A 14,849-nucleotide genomic window follows, 5' to 3' on the forward strand; every position below is an offset into this window, starting at 1 on the left:
TTTGACCAATATACCGAATTCTTACTAAAAATTACAATACTACCGGTACGCATTCACTTAGTTTTGCTACGAAAGAGTTTTAGTGTAAAAAAACAGCGCTGAAATTCTTTATCATATGATAATAAACTAGCGACCCGCCCCGGCTTCGCTGAATACATATAAACCTTCCTCTTGAATCACTCTATCTATTAAAAGAAACCGCATCAAAATCCGTTGCGTAGTTTTAAAGATCTAAACATCCATAGAGACAGACATTCATCCCGACAGCCGGAAGCGACTTTGTTTTTATTTATTTATTTATTATTATTCGGAGATCCAACAGCTGTTAACATGTCTATAGGTTTTATAAATATGATACAAAAAGCCAATTACAGGTTCTCACCAGTAGCTACATATTAACAAAAACAATTGGTGCGTGCAAACTATTGCACGATTCCTACATTTACACGCCAAAGCTATAGTAAACACATAATTCGAAATTAACTAAAGAAGATACACAAAGACAAAGAAAAAATACAGCACAATGAATGTTTTATACTATGTAGTGATGTTTTCTTTAATACTACGTGAGTGACCCGGTTTAAATTTTAAAATGTTTTCCTACAGATCGGACGCACCTAAAAAAGAGACGAAGAGTGTGGACAAGCCTGATCGGCCGGAAAAAACGAAACCGATGGCGCTTGTCGCACCAAAGGCGATGCGCCGCTCCGCGTCCACCTCCGGACTTTCACTGGTTATACATCCAGGTAAGCTTTCGGCTTAATATAATTTTCAATTGATAGAAAAACGGAAAAATTCGCCGTGTCTAGTAAAATTCGAAATTGCAATCTCTGTACATCGGCACAGATTATATAATAGTACTAGGTACAGAAGATTCACTCCCTAACAAAACGCAACTACTACGCGCAAGGCGGCGCAAGCGCGTGCAGGCGTCCGTTCCATAGCGGTGTGCGGCAATTACTATGGCAAAACTTAGAAATTGAAGCGGCCGCAGGTACTTGTAGCGACGCGACGAAATCGCGGAGTGAGCCACGTCTGATATCGGTTTAACGGCTCTGACCAACTGACCTATCGAAACTTACTTGACCCTCGGTGGATCTTTGCTTCACTTCCTACGTTAATAGTACATTTTACAACTAGTGTGAAAAGAATGTCTTTTTACCACTAGTTCCGAGGTATCTTGCCACGAGCTGAAAGCGAGTGGCAAGACTCGGTACGAGTGGTAAAAAGACATTTCACACGTGTTGTAAACGACGTTTTTTAATACAATTGCGAAAAAATAATAAATTAATATATCATTAGTAGAATCATACCACCAAACCAAACCAAAACCAAAAGTACCTATACAGCCCTTGATACTTGAGCTGCCGCAGCCCGCGATACCTTCATACTCGTGCGCGCCCCGGCCGCGGCCGCCGCGGGCCCGGCGCGGGTTGCTCAACGACACCGAGGAGTAACGAGTGAGGCCCCAGTACCTGCTCAAGCTATACAGCCCTTGATACTTGAGCTGCCGCAGCCCGCGATACCTTCATACTCGTGCGCGCCCCGGCCGCGGCCGCCGCGGGCCCGGCGCGGGTTGCTCAACGACACCGAGGAGTAACGAGTGAGGCCCCAGTACCTGCTCAAGCTATACAGCCCTTGATACTTGAGCTGCCGCAGCCCGCGATACCTTCATACTCGTGCGCGCCCCGGCCGCGGCCGCCGCGGGCCCGGCGCGGGTTGCTCAACGACACCGAGGAGTAACGAGTGAGGCCCCAGTACCTGCTCAAGCTATACAGCCCTTGATACTTGAGCTGCCGCAGCCCGCGATACCTTCATACTCGTGCGCGCCCCGGCCGCGGCCGCCGCGGGCCCGGCGCGGGTTGCTCAACGACACCGAGGAGTAACGAGTGAGGCCCCAGTACCTGCTCAAGCTATACAGCCCTTGATACTTGAGCTGCCGCAGCCCGCGATACCTTCATACTCGTGCGCGCCCCGGCCGCGGCCGCCGCGGGCCCGGCGCGGGTTGCTCAACGACACCGAGGAGTAACGAGTGAGGCCCCAGTACCTGCTCAAGCTATACAGCCCTTGATACTTGAGCTGCCGCAGCCCGCGATACCTTCATACTCGTGCGCGCCCCGGCCGCGGCCGCCGCGGGCCCGGCGCGGGTTGCTCAACGACACCGAGGAGTAACGAGTGAGGCCCCAGTACCTGCTCAAGCTATACAGCCCTTGATACTTGAGCTGCCGCAGCCCGCGATACCTTCATACTCGTGCGCGCCCCGGCCGCGGCCGCCGCGGGCCCGGCGCGGGTTGCTCAACGACACCGAGGAGTAACGAGTGAGGCCCCAGTACCTGCTCAAGCTATACAGCCCTTGATACTTGAGCTGCCGCAGCCCGCGATACCTTCATACTCGTGCGCGCCCCGGCCGCGGCCGCCGCGGGCCCGGCGCGGGTTGCTCAACGACACCGAGGAGTAACGAGTGAGGCCCCAGTACCTGCTCAAGCTATACAGCCCTTGATACTTGAGCTGCCGCAGCCCGCGATACCTTCATACTCGTGCGCGCCCCGGCCGCGGCCGCCGCGGGCCCGGCGCGGGTTGCTCAACGACACCGAGGAGTAACGAGTGAGGCCCCAGTACCTGCTCAAGCTATACAGCCCTTGATACTTGAGCTGCCGCAGCCCGCGATACCTTCATACTCGTGCGCGCCCCGGCCGCGGCCGCCGCGGGCCCGGCGCGGGTTGCTCAACGACACCGAGGAGTAACGAGTGAGGCCCCAGTACCTGCTCAAGCTATACAGCCCTTGATACTTGAGCTGCCGCAGCCCGCGATACCTTCATACTCGTGCGCGCCCCGGCCGCGGCCGCCGCGGGCCCGGCGCGGGTTGCTCAACGACACCGAGGAGTAACGAGTGAGGCCCCAGTACCTGCTCAAGCTATACAGCCCTTGATACTTGAGCTGCCGCAGCCCGCGATACCTTCATACTCGTGCGCGCCCCGGCCGCGGCCGCCGCGGGCCCGGCGCGGGTTGCTCAACGACACCGAGGAGTAACGAGTGAGGCCCCAGTACCTGCTCAAGCTATACAGCCCTTGATACTTGAGCTGCCGCAGCCCGCGATACCTTCATACTCGTGCGCGCCCCGGCCGCGGCCGCCGCGGGCCCGGCGCGGGTTGGTCAACGACACCGAGGAGTAACTCATGAGGCCCTGGTACCTATACAGCCCGCGATACTTGAGCTGCCGCAGCCCGCGATACCTTCATACTCGTGCGCGCCCCGGCCGCGGCCGCCGCGGGCCCGGCGCGGGTTGGTCAACGACACCGAGGAGTAACGAGTGAGGCCCCAGTACCTGCTCAAGCTATACAGCCCGCGATACTTGAGCTGCCGCAGCCCGCGATACCTTCATACTCGTGCGCGCCCCGGCCGCGGCCGCCGCGGGCCCGGCGCGGGTTGCTCAACGACACCGAGGAGTAACGAGTGAGGCCCCAGTACCTGCTCAAGCTATACAGCCCGCGATACTTGAGCTGCCGCAGCCCGCGATACCTTCATACTCGTGCGCGCCCCGGCCGCGGCCGCCGCGGGCCCGGCGCGGGTTGCTCAACGACACCGAGGAGTAACGAGTGAGGCCCCAGTACCTGCTCAAGCTATACAGCCCGCGATACTTGAGCTGCCGCAGCCCGCGATACCTTCATACTCGTGCGCGCCCCGGCCGCGGCCGCCGCGGGCCCGGCGCGGGTTGCTCAACGACACCGAGGAGTAACGAGTGAGGCCCCAGTACCTGCTCAAGCTATACAGCCCGCGATACTTGAGCTGCCGCAGCCCGCGATACCTTCATACTCGTGCGCGCCCCGGCCGCGGCCGCCGCGGGCCCGGCGCGGGTTGCTCAACGACACCGAGGAGTAACGAGTGAGGCCCCAGTACCTGCTCAAGCTATACAGCCCGCGATACTTGAGCTGCCGCAGCCCGCGATACCTTCATACTCGTGCGCGCCCCGGCCGCGGCCGCCGCGGGCCCGGCGCGGGTTGCTCAACGACACCGAGGAGTAACGAGTGAGGCCCCAGTACCTGCTCAAGCTATACAGCCCGCGATACTTGAGCTGCCGCAGCCCGCGATACCTTCATACTCGTGCGCGCCCCGGCCGCGGCCGCCGCGGGCCCGGCGCGGGTTGCTCAACGACACCGAGGAGTAACGAGTGAGGCCCCAGTACCTGCTCAAGCTATACAGCCCTTGATACTTGAGCTGCCGCAGCCCGCGATACCTTCATACTCGTGCGCGCCCCGGCCGCGGCCGCCGCGGGCCCGGCGCGGGTTGCTCAACGACACCGAGGAGTAACGAGTGAGGCCCCAGTACCTGCTCAAGCTATACAGCCCGCGATACTTGAGCTGCCGCAGCCCGCGATACCTTCATACTCGTGCGCGCCCCGGCCGCGGCCGCCGCGGGCCCGGCGCGGGTTGCTCAACGACACCGAGGAGTAACGAGTGAGGCCCCAGTACCTGCTCAAGCTATACAGCCCGCGATACTTGAGCTGCCGCAGCCCGCGATACCTTCATACTCGTGCGCGCCCCGGCCGCGGCCGCCGCGGGCCCGGCGCGGGTTGCTCAACGACACCGAGGAGTAACGAGTGAGGCCCCAGTACCTGCTCAAGCTATACAGCCCTTGATACTTGAGCTGCCGCAGCCCGCGATACCTTCATACTCGTGCGCGCCCCGGCCGCGGCCGCCGCGGGCCCGGCGCGGGTTGCTCAACGACACCGAGGAGTAACGAGTGAGGCCCCAGTACCTGCTCAAGCTATACAGCCCTTGATACTTGAGCTGCCGCAGCCCGCGATACCTTCATACTCGTGCGCGCCCCGGCCGCGGCCGCCGCGGGCCCGGCGCGGGTTGGTCAACGACACCGAGGAGTAACGAGTGAGGCCCTGGTACCTGCTCAAGCTAAATTACATAAAAACTGCGTTTCGAAACTATAGTTTGGAAATAAAAAGTAAAAAGCACTAGTTCGAGAAATTGAGCTTCTCGCACGCTACGCAGCCACAAAAAGTACCACTTTTTGAGCAACTGTATTAAAAATATTTTCTATATTCCCTTCGTGTTAACAGCGGAAGACACGGGCACCCACGGCGGCGCAGGCTCGCCCTGCGCGGGCAACACGTCAAGTACCAACTCCTCTCGAGACTCATCACCGTGTCGAGATCCGCCATCCCCGTTCGCACATCATAATCATTCGTGAGTATTGTGGTAGTCATTACATTATGATTGTTCTAATTTCGGCGGACAACGAATGTGACCATTGAATCGTTAAACCAGAATGAATTATTGGGATTAAGTTGCCACGAGGATACTAGGCTGGGATAATAAGGTTCTCACATGGCGGCCCTGCCAATATTTGGACTTGTTGCTCTCGTTATGGCCTTGTTCTTTCGTGCGTGTCGAAGAGTGCTAGCTGGTAACTTGTGTATTTGACTGATTCTTTTCGTGTCTTAGGCTGATCCAATCATCCAAACCTCCCATCGTGGTCCGCCGCGGCCCTCGCGGCTTCGGGTTCACGATCCACACGGTGCGCGTGTACTACGGGGACACGGACTACTACACCATGCACCACCTCGTGTCCGCCGTGAGCGAGCAGGGCGCCGCCTGGGCCGCGGGGCTCCGCGCCGGCGACCTCATCACGCAGCTCAACGGCGAGTCCGTGCAGGGCCTGCTGCACACGCAGGTCAGTGCCGTCTCTTCACGATCCACACGGTGCGCGTGTACTACGGGGACACGGACTACTACACCATGCACCACCTCGTGTCCGCCGTGAGCGAGCAGGGCGCCGCCTGGGCCGCGGGGCTCCGCGCCGGCGACCTCATCACGCAGCTCAACGGCGAGTCCGTGCAGGGCCTGCTGCACACGCAGGTCAGTGCCGTCTCTTCACGATCCACACGGTGCGCGTGTACTACGGGGACACGGACTACTACACCATGCACCACCTCGTGTCCGCCGTGAGCGAGCAGGGCGCCGCCTGGGCCGCGGGGCTCCGCGCCGGCGACCTCATCACGCAGCTCAACGGCGAGTCCGTGCAGGGCCTGCTGCACACGCAGGTCAGTGCCGTCTCTTCACGATCCACACGGTGCGCGTGTACTACGGGGACACGGACTACTACACCATGCACCACCTCGTGTCCGCCGTGAGCGAGCAGGGCGCCGCCTGGGCCGCGGGGCTCCGCGCCGGCGACCTCATCACGCAGCTCAACGGCGAGTCCGTGCAGGGCCTGCTGCACACGCAGGTCAGTGCCGTCTCTTCACGATCCACACGGTGCGCGTGTACTACGGGGACACGGACTACTACACCATGCACCACCTCGTGTCCGCCGTGAGCGAGCAGGGCGCCGCCTGGGCCGCGGGGCTCCGCGCCGGCGACCTCATCACGCAGCTCAACGGCGAGTCCGTGCAGGGCCTGCTGCACACGCAGGTCAGTGCCGTCTCTTCACGATCCACACGGTGCGCGTGTACTACGGGGACACGGACTACTACACCATGCACCACCTCGTGTCCGCCGTGAGCGAGCAGGGCGCCGCCTGGGCCGCGGGGCTCCGCGCCGGCGACCTCATCACGCAGCTCAACGGCGAGTCCGTGCAGGGCCTGCTGCACACGCAGGTCAGTGCCGTCTCTTCACGATCCACACGGTGCGCGTGTACTACGGGGACACGGACTACTACACCATGCACCACCTCGTGTCCGCCGTGAGCGAGCAGGGCGCCGCCTGGGCCGCGGGGCTCCGCGCCGGCGACCTCATCACGCAGCTCAACGGCGAGTCCGTGCAGGGCCTGCTGCACACGCAGGTCAGTGCCGTCTCTTCACGATCCACACGGTGCGCGTGTACTACGGGGACACGGACTACTACACCATGCACCACCTCGTGTCCGCCGTGAGCGAGCAGGGCGCCGCCTGGGCCGCGGGGCTCCGCGCCGGCGACCTCATCACGCAGCTCAACGGCGAGTCCGTGCAGGGCCTGCTGCACACGCAGGTCAGTGCCGTCTCTTCACGATCCACACGGTGCGCGTGTACTACGGGGACACGGACTACTACACCATGCACCACCTCGTGTCCGCCGTGAGCGAGCAGGGCGCCGCCTGGGCCGCGGGGCTCCGCGCCGGCGACCTCATCACGCAGCTCAACGGCGAGTCCGTGCAGGGCCTGCTGCACACGCAGGTCAGTGCCGTCTCTTCACGATCCACACGGTGCGCGTGTACTACGGGGACACGGACTACTACACCATGCACCACCTCGTGTCCGCCGTGAGCGAGCAGGGCGCCGCCTGGGCCGCGGGGCTCCGCGCCGGCGACCTCATCACGCAGCTCAACGGCGAGTCCGTGCAGGGCCTGCTGCACACGCAGGTCAGTGCCGTCTCTTCACGATCCACACGGTGCGCGTGTACTACGGGGACACGGACTACTACACCATGCACCACCTCGTGTCCGCCGTGAGCGAGCAGGGCGCCGCCTGGGCCGCGGGGCTCCGCGCCGGCGACCTCATCACGCAGCTCAACGGCGAGTCCGTGCAGGGCCTGCTGCACACGCAGGTCAGTGCCGTCTCTTCACGATCCACACGGTGCGCGTGTACTACGGGGACACGGACTACTACACCATGCACCACCTCGTGTCCGCCGTGAGCGAGCAGGGCGCCGCCTGGGCCGCGGGGCTCCGCGCCGGCGACCTCATCACGCAGCTCAACGGCGAGTCCGTGCAGGGCCTGCTGCACACGCAGGTCAGTGCCGTCTCTTCACGATCCACACGGTGCGCGTGTACTACGGGGACACGGACTACTACACCATGCACCACCTCGTGTCCGCCGTGAGCGAGCAGGGCGCCGCCTGGGCCGCGGGGCTCCGCGCCGGCGACCTCATCACGCAGCTCAACGGCGAGTCCGTGCAGGGCCTGCTGCACACGCAGGTCAGTGCCGTCTCTTCACGATCCACACGGTGCGCGTGTACTACGGGGACACGGACTACTACACCATGCACCACCTCGTGTCCGCCGTGAGCGAGCAGGGCGCCGCCTGGGCCGCGGGGCTCCGCGCCGGCGACCTCATCACGCAGCTCAACGGCGAGTCCGTGCAGGGCCTGCTGCACACGCAGGTCAGTGCCGTCTCTTCACGATCCACACGGTGCGCGTGTACTACGGGGACACGGACTACTACACCATGCACCACCTCGTGTCCGCCGTGAGCGAGCAGGGCGCCGCCTGGGCCGCGGGGCTCCGCGCCGGCGACCTCATCACGCAGCTCAACGGCGAGTCCGTGCAGGGCCTGCTGCACACGCAGGTCAGTGCCGTCTCTTCACGATCCACACGGTGCGCGTGTACTACGGGGACACGGACTACTACACCATGCACCACCTCGTGTCCGCGACATTGAGTCTGAGCGCGTGCTACGGCGCGTGCTATTGTCAGACAACGGTACACAATGGGCGACCGCTAACCTAAAAGGAACAATAACTTTTGTTTAACAGATTACCGTCTTAGACGAAAAAGTCATTCGAAAAGATGCAGACTATAATTAACTTACTGGCAAAGTTTTTGTATACGTTGTGTTTTGATGCAATTATCACATTTGACAACCGTCGTCCGATACACTACAATAAAAGACAGCGTACTTGGCTATCACGATGGCCCTAAATAAATCTTGGCCTCCAACACGAGAGCAATGCTATTTTGCTCGGTCCTACGCTCGCTCGCCCGAGCTCACGGAGAAATACCTCTAGTCTATTCGCCCTTTGATACGTAAGATGACCAGGCCGCGTAGCCAACACGCCAATCGCTTACGCTCCGTAGCGATCGAAACGCAACTGTCACTGTCGCACTAATATGGAAGAGTGATAGAGAGGCACAAAGCGTTTCGTTGTCGAAGCGATAGCGATTGTCACCTTGGCTAGGCCGGCTGGTCGGCGTCCAGTTGGCAGACTCAAGTATGTTCAAGACTGCCCGATCTTCTCCCGTCCTTTTGAGATGATCTTATAAATATATGTTTTTTTATTTAGCATCTGTAATAGTACATTATTGTCGAGGCTCGGAAGTAGCTACTTGCTGGCTGAGGATTCGTTTTAAACGGACGACCTTGGGAGTCCGTTTAATTGAATCCGAGGCCAGCAAGTAGCCTTCCAGCCGAGTCATATATAGTGCTTTTCTCAAAAATGGCGCAATAAATGCAAATACAATAGAAATATTTTACAGAAGCAACGTTCTTATGTATTTATTTTCACAGAAAAAAGTAAAAAGATTTGCTTTGCCGCCGTTTTATTTTTTTAATTAAAAATGGAAGTGTATTTTTCTGCTAAAAATACGCCAAGCTATTTGAGACACCTAAATAGTCGCGGTACCAACATTATAATAATAAGTACTGATCATCTGTTTGGCTGTTTAATGGACCTATGCCTTCATTTGATATGGCCACTTCAACTTTTAAAAAGTTTGGAACTCGACAAATAATGGAATTAGTATGCAACATTGCAGTCCCGAAATCGAGACTGCAATGTTTTTAACTTTTTAATTTTTTGACTGACCATAATCTACGCACTTCGTGAACTACTTTTTAACCGGCAACGTCGACTTTGCCGTCCATTTTTGAGAAAAGGATTGTTTATATCCAGGTTCTCCGGTTGCTGCTGGCAGCGCCGCACGCCACGCTGCGCGCCACGCCGCTCGACCAGACCACCATACAGGTAAACTAAGAATAGAATAGAATAGAATAGAATACATTTATTTACGTCACATGTTGGTAGGTTACATAAGAGTGTATAAAAGGAGCGGACGAAAAAAGGACCCCCACTCAGCGTAGTGCCATTTCACTTCGGCATTTCGGGAATTTGGCACTCTTCGACATTTCAGTGGAAAAATATCATATTCATAATAACCATCTTGAATTGATGATTAATAATTGGATAATGGTAGAATACATTAGTTTGCATCTTGTTAGAAATTAAGAGGTTGGTCATTATTATTGAATTGGTAGCTTAAATTTTTGCCTACGCCTTTAAGCCATTGACAGTAAAACACTTTAAACTGTCGCGTTTTGTACACATAATTAATGTCATTACCTGGTCTAACGCGATTAATTTTCATTATTTTAACCTTTTTTCCGACGTTTCAATTAGATTGCACTAGCCGTGGTCACGGAAGACCGACGTCCCAGCAAATGCCAATTGAGATATTGGTAAACAACACTAAACTACCCGACATTAGTTTATATAAATGTTCGGGGTAGACAAATAAATTTTATCTACCCGTTTCTGTTCATTTGCTGGGACGTCAGTCTTCCGTGACCACAGCTAGTGCAACCTAGTTGAAACGTCGGAAAAAAGGTAAAATAATGAAATTTAATCGCGTTAGACCGGGTAATAACATTAATAACCGTACCGTAGGTAGGTCCACCGTAGGTCCAACGCCGAATACGGATTAATCCGTCACATACCACAGAGCAACATAGACCTACGTGCATATGCATAAAGTTCAATTTCAGTTTTGAAACTACGGTGACGTGGCCTGTAAGTGACAGCTTTTGTGTTTGACACGGCGTTGAAAACGTTAAAATGCAAAAAATATTTATTTAAACGAACACGGTTTTCACTCATAACTTTAAACTAACATGGGACTTAATCGCGTAAAAAACTTACGTTTTATGGCCTGACGTTTCGAACGTGACGTTACGTTCGTGGTCACAAGCAGACTGGCGAGGAATTGTATTGCATCTTCTTGTTGCGCGGGTTTTGCGAACTACCCGCATTTGATCTTGATTATTAACTTGTACGCCGCTAGGGTTGTCACTGCCTACACACAACACAACGTGTTAGTTTAAAATCATAACGTTAAAATACCTTGGAGAAGTTGGGAGTAAAGAGCACGGTATATGCAGGCGGGAGGGAGACGGCGAATCGGTGGCGGGCGACGTGCGTCGGCGCCGCCGCGGCCGCGCCCGAGACGAAGATGCTCGCTGTTCAGGAGGATCTCTACTAAGAGGGCTTCGCAGGAAATGCACCAGGTACAGTGCGCTGCGAAATTGCATGGAGTAATTATGAATTAATTCATTGCTAAAGTTGCCATGCACTTTTGCGGCTGATGGTACTACTTTATTCATTAACAGTTACATCTCACATGGGCCATTCGGGTTACGGTGTTATTTATTCATAACAATAAAGCTCTCTTACTCTAGAGTTTATCTTCTGATGTTGCATGTATATTCAAATTTCTTAATTTGGGACCTGAAGTGATCTAAGTGGTTATGAGTTACGAGTGGTCCCTCATTAGGGACATAGGGCTCGCAGAAGAAGCCTCCATTTGTTATGCTAAGTGCTAAGCTAAGTTTTTTGGTTATACATATTATGTTGCAATAGGATGTCTAGAGTGGAATGTGATGTATATCCTGTAACAGATGGTGTCAGGGGTGGAGCTGGCGTCCCCGTCGGCGCCCTCGTCACCTTGCGGCGACAGTCCACTGCATGCTGCCACTACCACCACGCACTACCAACGGTATGGTTTCATATTCCTCCATTGTCATAGACAGTACATTGTGCAACGTGGGGGGCAGGGCTCGGAACCGGTATTTTTTAAAAACCCCGAAATAGCCCAATATTTTGAATTTTTTTATGCTTATTACGTAGGACTGAATCATGTATTTAGGAAACAATTTTGCATTATTAAAACGTCCCATTAAAAATGAAATTATAAACAAAAGAACGTAATAATACCGGTATTTTTGTATGGAGCAAATACCGGTTTCCGACCCCTGGTGGGGGGTAAGTGAAATATTGTACGACTGGCTGGAGTGAATTAAAGACTCGAGTAACAATATTCTTACCCCCGGACCCCCGGTACCCCTTACACACAATGTTTTTCATCACACTTGCGACGAAAAAAAAACTAAATTTTAAACGAAATCATTATTAAATACGGTGACATTTCAAACATTCGTCCGCCATTTTGAATTTTTTGGGCAGTTTAGGCGTCGGAGGCACAGACCCATCGGCATTCAGCGACAATTTAAAAATGTGTAAATATATTTGAAACGGCTATTAAATTAATCAAATTAAATATTTGAAAGCATAAACAAAAAATAATAATTTGTAAACGTCAATATTTTCAAAGTAAAAGTCATTTATACCTACTTGGTTCGTATGAATTAGTGACATTATTCCAGAATCCATAACTCACGCGGGAACAATATAGGCCTTTGTCTTTCAGTACACCTGCATGAAATAAGATTGATTTCGAGCAAGTGTGATGAAAAATACGTTATTTGACATGTAAATTCCAGTAATATCAAAAGGGACATTATATTGTAGGCCGTCATCGCTCCACGGTCTGAAGCACAAGCTGGTAGCGGGCGGGGCGGAGGTGCGCCGAGCGTCGCTACAGCATATGCCGCTGTCGCCTCTCGCTCGGACGCCGTCGCCGTCCCCGCAGCCGCCGCCGCAGTCACCCACCAGGTAACATCACGTTCAAACCAACCAACCAGGGACCGGACAACCCTTTCCGCGATAAAACCCTTTCAATGGGCGACACTTAAACACGGCTAACACATTGAAAGACTTTCCCTTTTGAACTGCAAGCCCATTCATACCCTTACCTTTGACTAACCCTTACCGAAAAGCTAACCAAAAATATGGCTAGCTCTTAATAAGGGTTACCCTTATCTTTAAGCGCTTTTTATAAAGGTTTCCCTTTGCGTGAAAGAGACAGGATTAGTATAGATCTACGGTAGTGTATGAAAAGGAAAGAAAATACGTGCCTAGTCAAAGAACGCCGCCGTCGCCGCCGACGATCGCTCGGATTCGAAGTAATGTGTGCTTTATGAACAAGGTAGACGACTTAAATTAGCACGCTTATATGCTAAAAGGGAAGCCCTTTATAAGGCTAACCCTTATAAGCAATATGCAAGGTGTTGGTGAGCGGATGATAAGGGTTTTGTAAGGGTATTTGGGCTACCGATTACTCAAATGTGGTAGCTTTACATAAGGTTTTTTAAAACCAAAACAAAGGGTTTCGTCTGGCAAAGGGTATGGTGAGTTAAGCCTTATGCAATACCCTTATAAAACCCCGATAAGGGATAGCGGGCCGGTCCCTGCAACCAACATTAACTCTCTCTCTCATTATGCAAAATGTGAGACGCAAATACACACTGGACCAAGATATTGAACAGATGGAATACCACCCTAAATTGCGTCATTAAACTAAATCACATAGAAACCAACGAACTTATAGAATAACGACAGAAGAAGTGTATTGTGCCACGAATGTCTCAATTCTCTTGCGCGCAGTTTGACAACGCTGAATATTGTAATCGTGCGCAACTGACACACATACTATTTTTATTGACCAATTTCATTTTTTTTTATGGTAAATTGTTTACGTATCGGTCATGAATCTAGTATAAATCTGGATTAGGCATGAGTGGTGGGGGGAACTGTCAGAACGGGATAGTCTTATGTATCTTTCAGTAGGAGTAGCAGAGAAAGCGTTATTATGGTTTGTCCTTGTTACAGTCTCACTTATTTTTATCCACCGTAAATTAGTATGGTTTATGGTGGACTACAAATTTACTCAACAAATCATATTGTCGCATTGCGTATGTTCTGTTCATAGACATAGTTTATACAAGTAGTTATAGACGCGCCACCGAACGACCGGGGGTAAGAGAAAGAATATTCATAAAAAAATTGGATAGGATAGGATTTTTCTCTTTCACTCTTATAAATTTTGGTATTTCGCCATCGCCTCCTTGATGCCACCCGGTCGGTGATAAGGATAAAGCATGGCACTATTTTCTCTTTCCTCTTATAGGAATCGCAATAAGACTATCTTTCTCTATCAAAAGAGTGTCAGGCCCTTGGTTCTGTCCCTCACGGGCGCACGCGGTAGGCCACTTCTATAGGATCCTACCTTCTATTCTGTGGTATCGGGTAATATCATCAGGGGATGGCGTATACTATGAAATTTTAAGAGCGGTATTCTGATTCTATAATCTGTTTAAGTTTTGATATACATAAAATACAGTCGAAATAAATAAGATACACTGCTAAAATTGTAAAATCAGATTACCGATTCTGTTTTCCGGGATAAATTGTTGAAATATCAGAAACATATAATTATATGCTCACTTGTGCCGTCTGTCATAATCATGATGTGAATATACGTATACATACCTATATATATCTTAATTCACTTTCAAAGGGTACACACACATTTACTACATTTGCACTGAATGTCTATCTCATATTACGCACGATATTCATTTTCTCAGTGCGAAATTTGTTTGGTTTTATTGTATTCTTATACCGTCACATCTTGATCTTTCATATTGAAGCTTTTATTTCACCCATAACAAAGACGAAAAGTGTAATTTAATAGAATAATTAAAAATAATAGGACGAAAGTTGGAATCCAATTTGCAACTTTCTTCCTATTTTTTAGGGTTCCATACCTCAAAAGGGAAAAACGGAACCCACATAGGATCACTTTGTTGTCCGTCTGTCCGCCTGTCTGTCTGTCTGTCAAGACCCTTTATCTCGGGAACTTGGAGGTATCGAGTTGAAATGAAAACCATCTAATAACCAGTGTTGGCCGAAACGTTAATGCAATTAACCGTTAACCAGTACAAATTAAACCGTAAACTGTAACCATCCGTTACGGTTTACGGTTCAATTTGTACTGGTTATCTTGAGCCCCTTGAAGCTTTGAAAAAATCAAACTTCTAAGTTAACGTAAAACATCACACGGCAGTTTATTCCGAAAAATACGTATATTTCGACACAGGGAATCAAAATTAATAGGGTACTTCCCGTTGACCTACAACTATGAAATCTGGCCGTTTTATACTACAAGTAGAGGAAAAAAACCGGCCAATT

The 14,849-nt window shown here is 52.6% G+C and overlaps 1 protein-coding gene and 1 long non-coding RNA gene across 2 annotated transcripts in view; one reads left to right on the forward strand and one right to left on the reverse strand.

The window, feature by feature from the left end:
* The window catches only part of LOC134751553 (uncharacterized), a 238,986-nt gene that overhangs the window by 126,756 nt on the left and 97,381 nt on the right, over positions 1 to 14,849 (reverse strand). The gene's annotated exons all lie outside the window — the stretch shown is intronic.
* The window catches only part of LOC134751552 (microtubule-associated serine/threonine-protein kinase 3), a 108,486-nt gene that overhangs the window by 81,283 nt on the left and 12,354 nt on the right, over positions 1 to 14,849 (forward strand). The window contains exons 24-30 of the mRNA XM_063687009.1: positions 607 to 746; positions 5,072 to 5,198; positions 5,457 to 5,685; positions 9,600 to 9,671; positions 10,862 to 10,987; positions 11,378 to 11,475; positions 12,288 to 12,431. Of these exons, the coding sequence (XP_063543079.1) occupies positions 607 to 746; positions 5,072 to 5,198; positions 5,457 to 5,685; positions 9,600 to 9,671; positions 10,862 to 10,987; positions 11,378 to 11,475; positions 12,288 to 12,431 (936 nt within the window). The remainder of the gene's footprint in view (positions 1 to 606; positions 747 to 5,071; positions 5,199 to 5,456; positions 5,686 to 9,599; positions 9,672 to 10,861; positions 10,988 to 11,377; positions 11,476 to 12,287; positions 12,432 to 14,849) is intronic.

Source organism: Cydia strobilella, chromosome 22 (assembly GCF_947568885.1).
Source record: "Cydia strobilella chromosome 22, ilCydStro3.1, whole genome shotgun sequence".
Classification (NCBI taxonomy): domain Eukaryota; kingdom Metazoa; phylum Arthropoda; class Insecta; order Lepidoptera; family Tortricidae; genus Cydia; species Cydia strobilella.